Raw genomic sequence first — 213 nt, 5'->3', positions numbered from 1 at the left:
CCCATCCCTACACCCCTCACCTGAGACATCAGAGAACTCAGCGGCGCTGAAGTGGGTCTCACCCTCCCGGGTCACCGTGGTGAAAGCCTGGAGAGCCGGGGCCAGGACGATGGTCCCCGTGCTGGCCTGACGCAGCAGAGCCTCCAGGTACCTGTGGACACCCAACAGCTGCCACCATGGCACCATGGAGGGGGGTGTCACCTCCCACCAGGG

The 213-nt window shown here is 65.7% G+C and overlaps 1 protein-coding gene across 1 annotated transcript in view; it reads right to left on the bottom strand.

Moving 5' to 3' along the window:
- Positions 1-213, bottom strand: part of LOC104521275 (nck-associated protein 1) — a gene marked incomplete at both ends in the record, with an annotated part of 4,009 nt that overhangs the window by 1,953 nt on the left and 1,843 nt on the right. The window contains one exon of the mRNA XM_029083813.1: positions 21-168. Coding sequence (XP_028939646.1) covers positions 21-168 — 148 coding nt within the window. The remainder of the gene's footprint in view (positions 1-20; positions 169-213) is intronic.

Source organism: Antrostomus carolinensis, unplaced genomic scaffold, assembly GCF_000700745.2.
Source record: "Antrostomus carolinensis isolate BGI_N321 unplaced genomic scaffold, ASM70074v2 scaffold31062, whole genome shotgun sequence".
In the NCBI taxonomy this organism is placed as follows: domain Eukaryota; kingdom Metazoa; phylum Chordata; class Aves; order Caprimulgiformes; family Caprimulgidae; genus Antrostomus; species Antrostomus carolinensis.
Note: the sequence above shows the minus strand (reverse complement) of the source record. Positions and strands in the feature narration are given on the sequence as shown.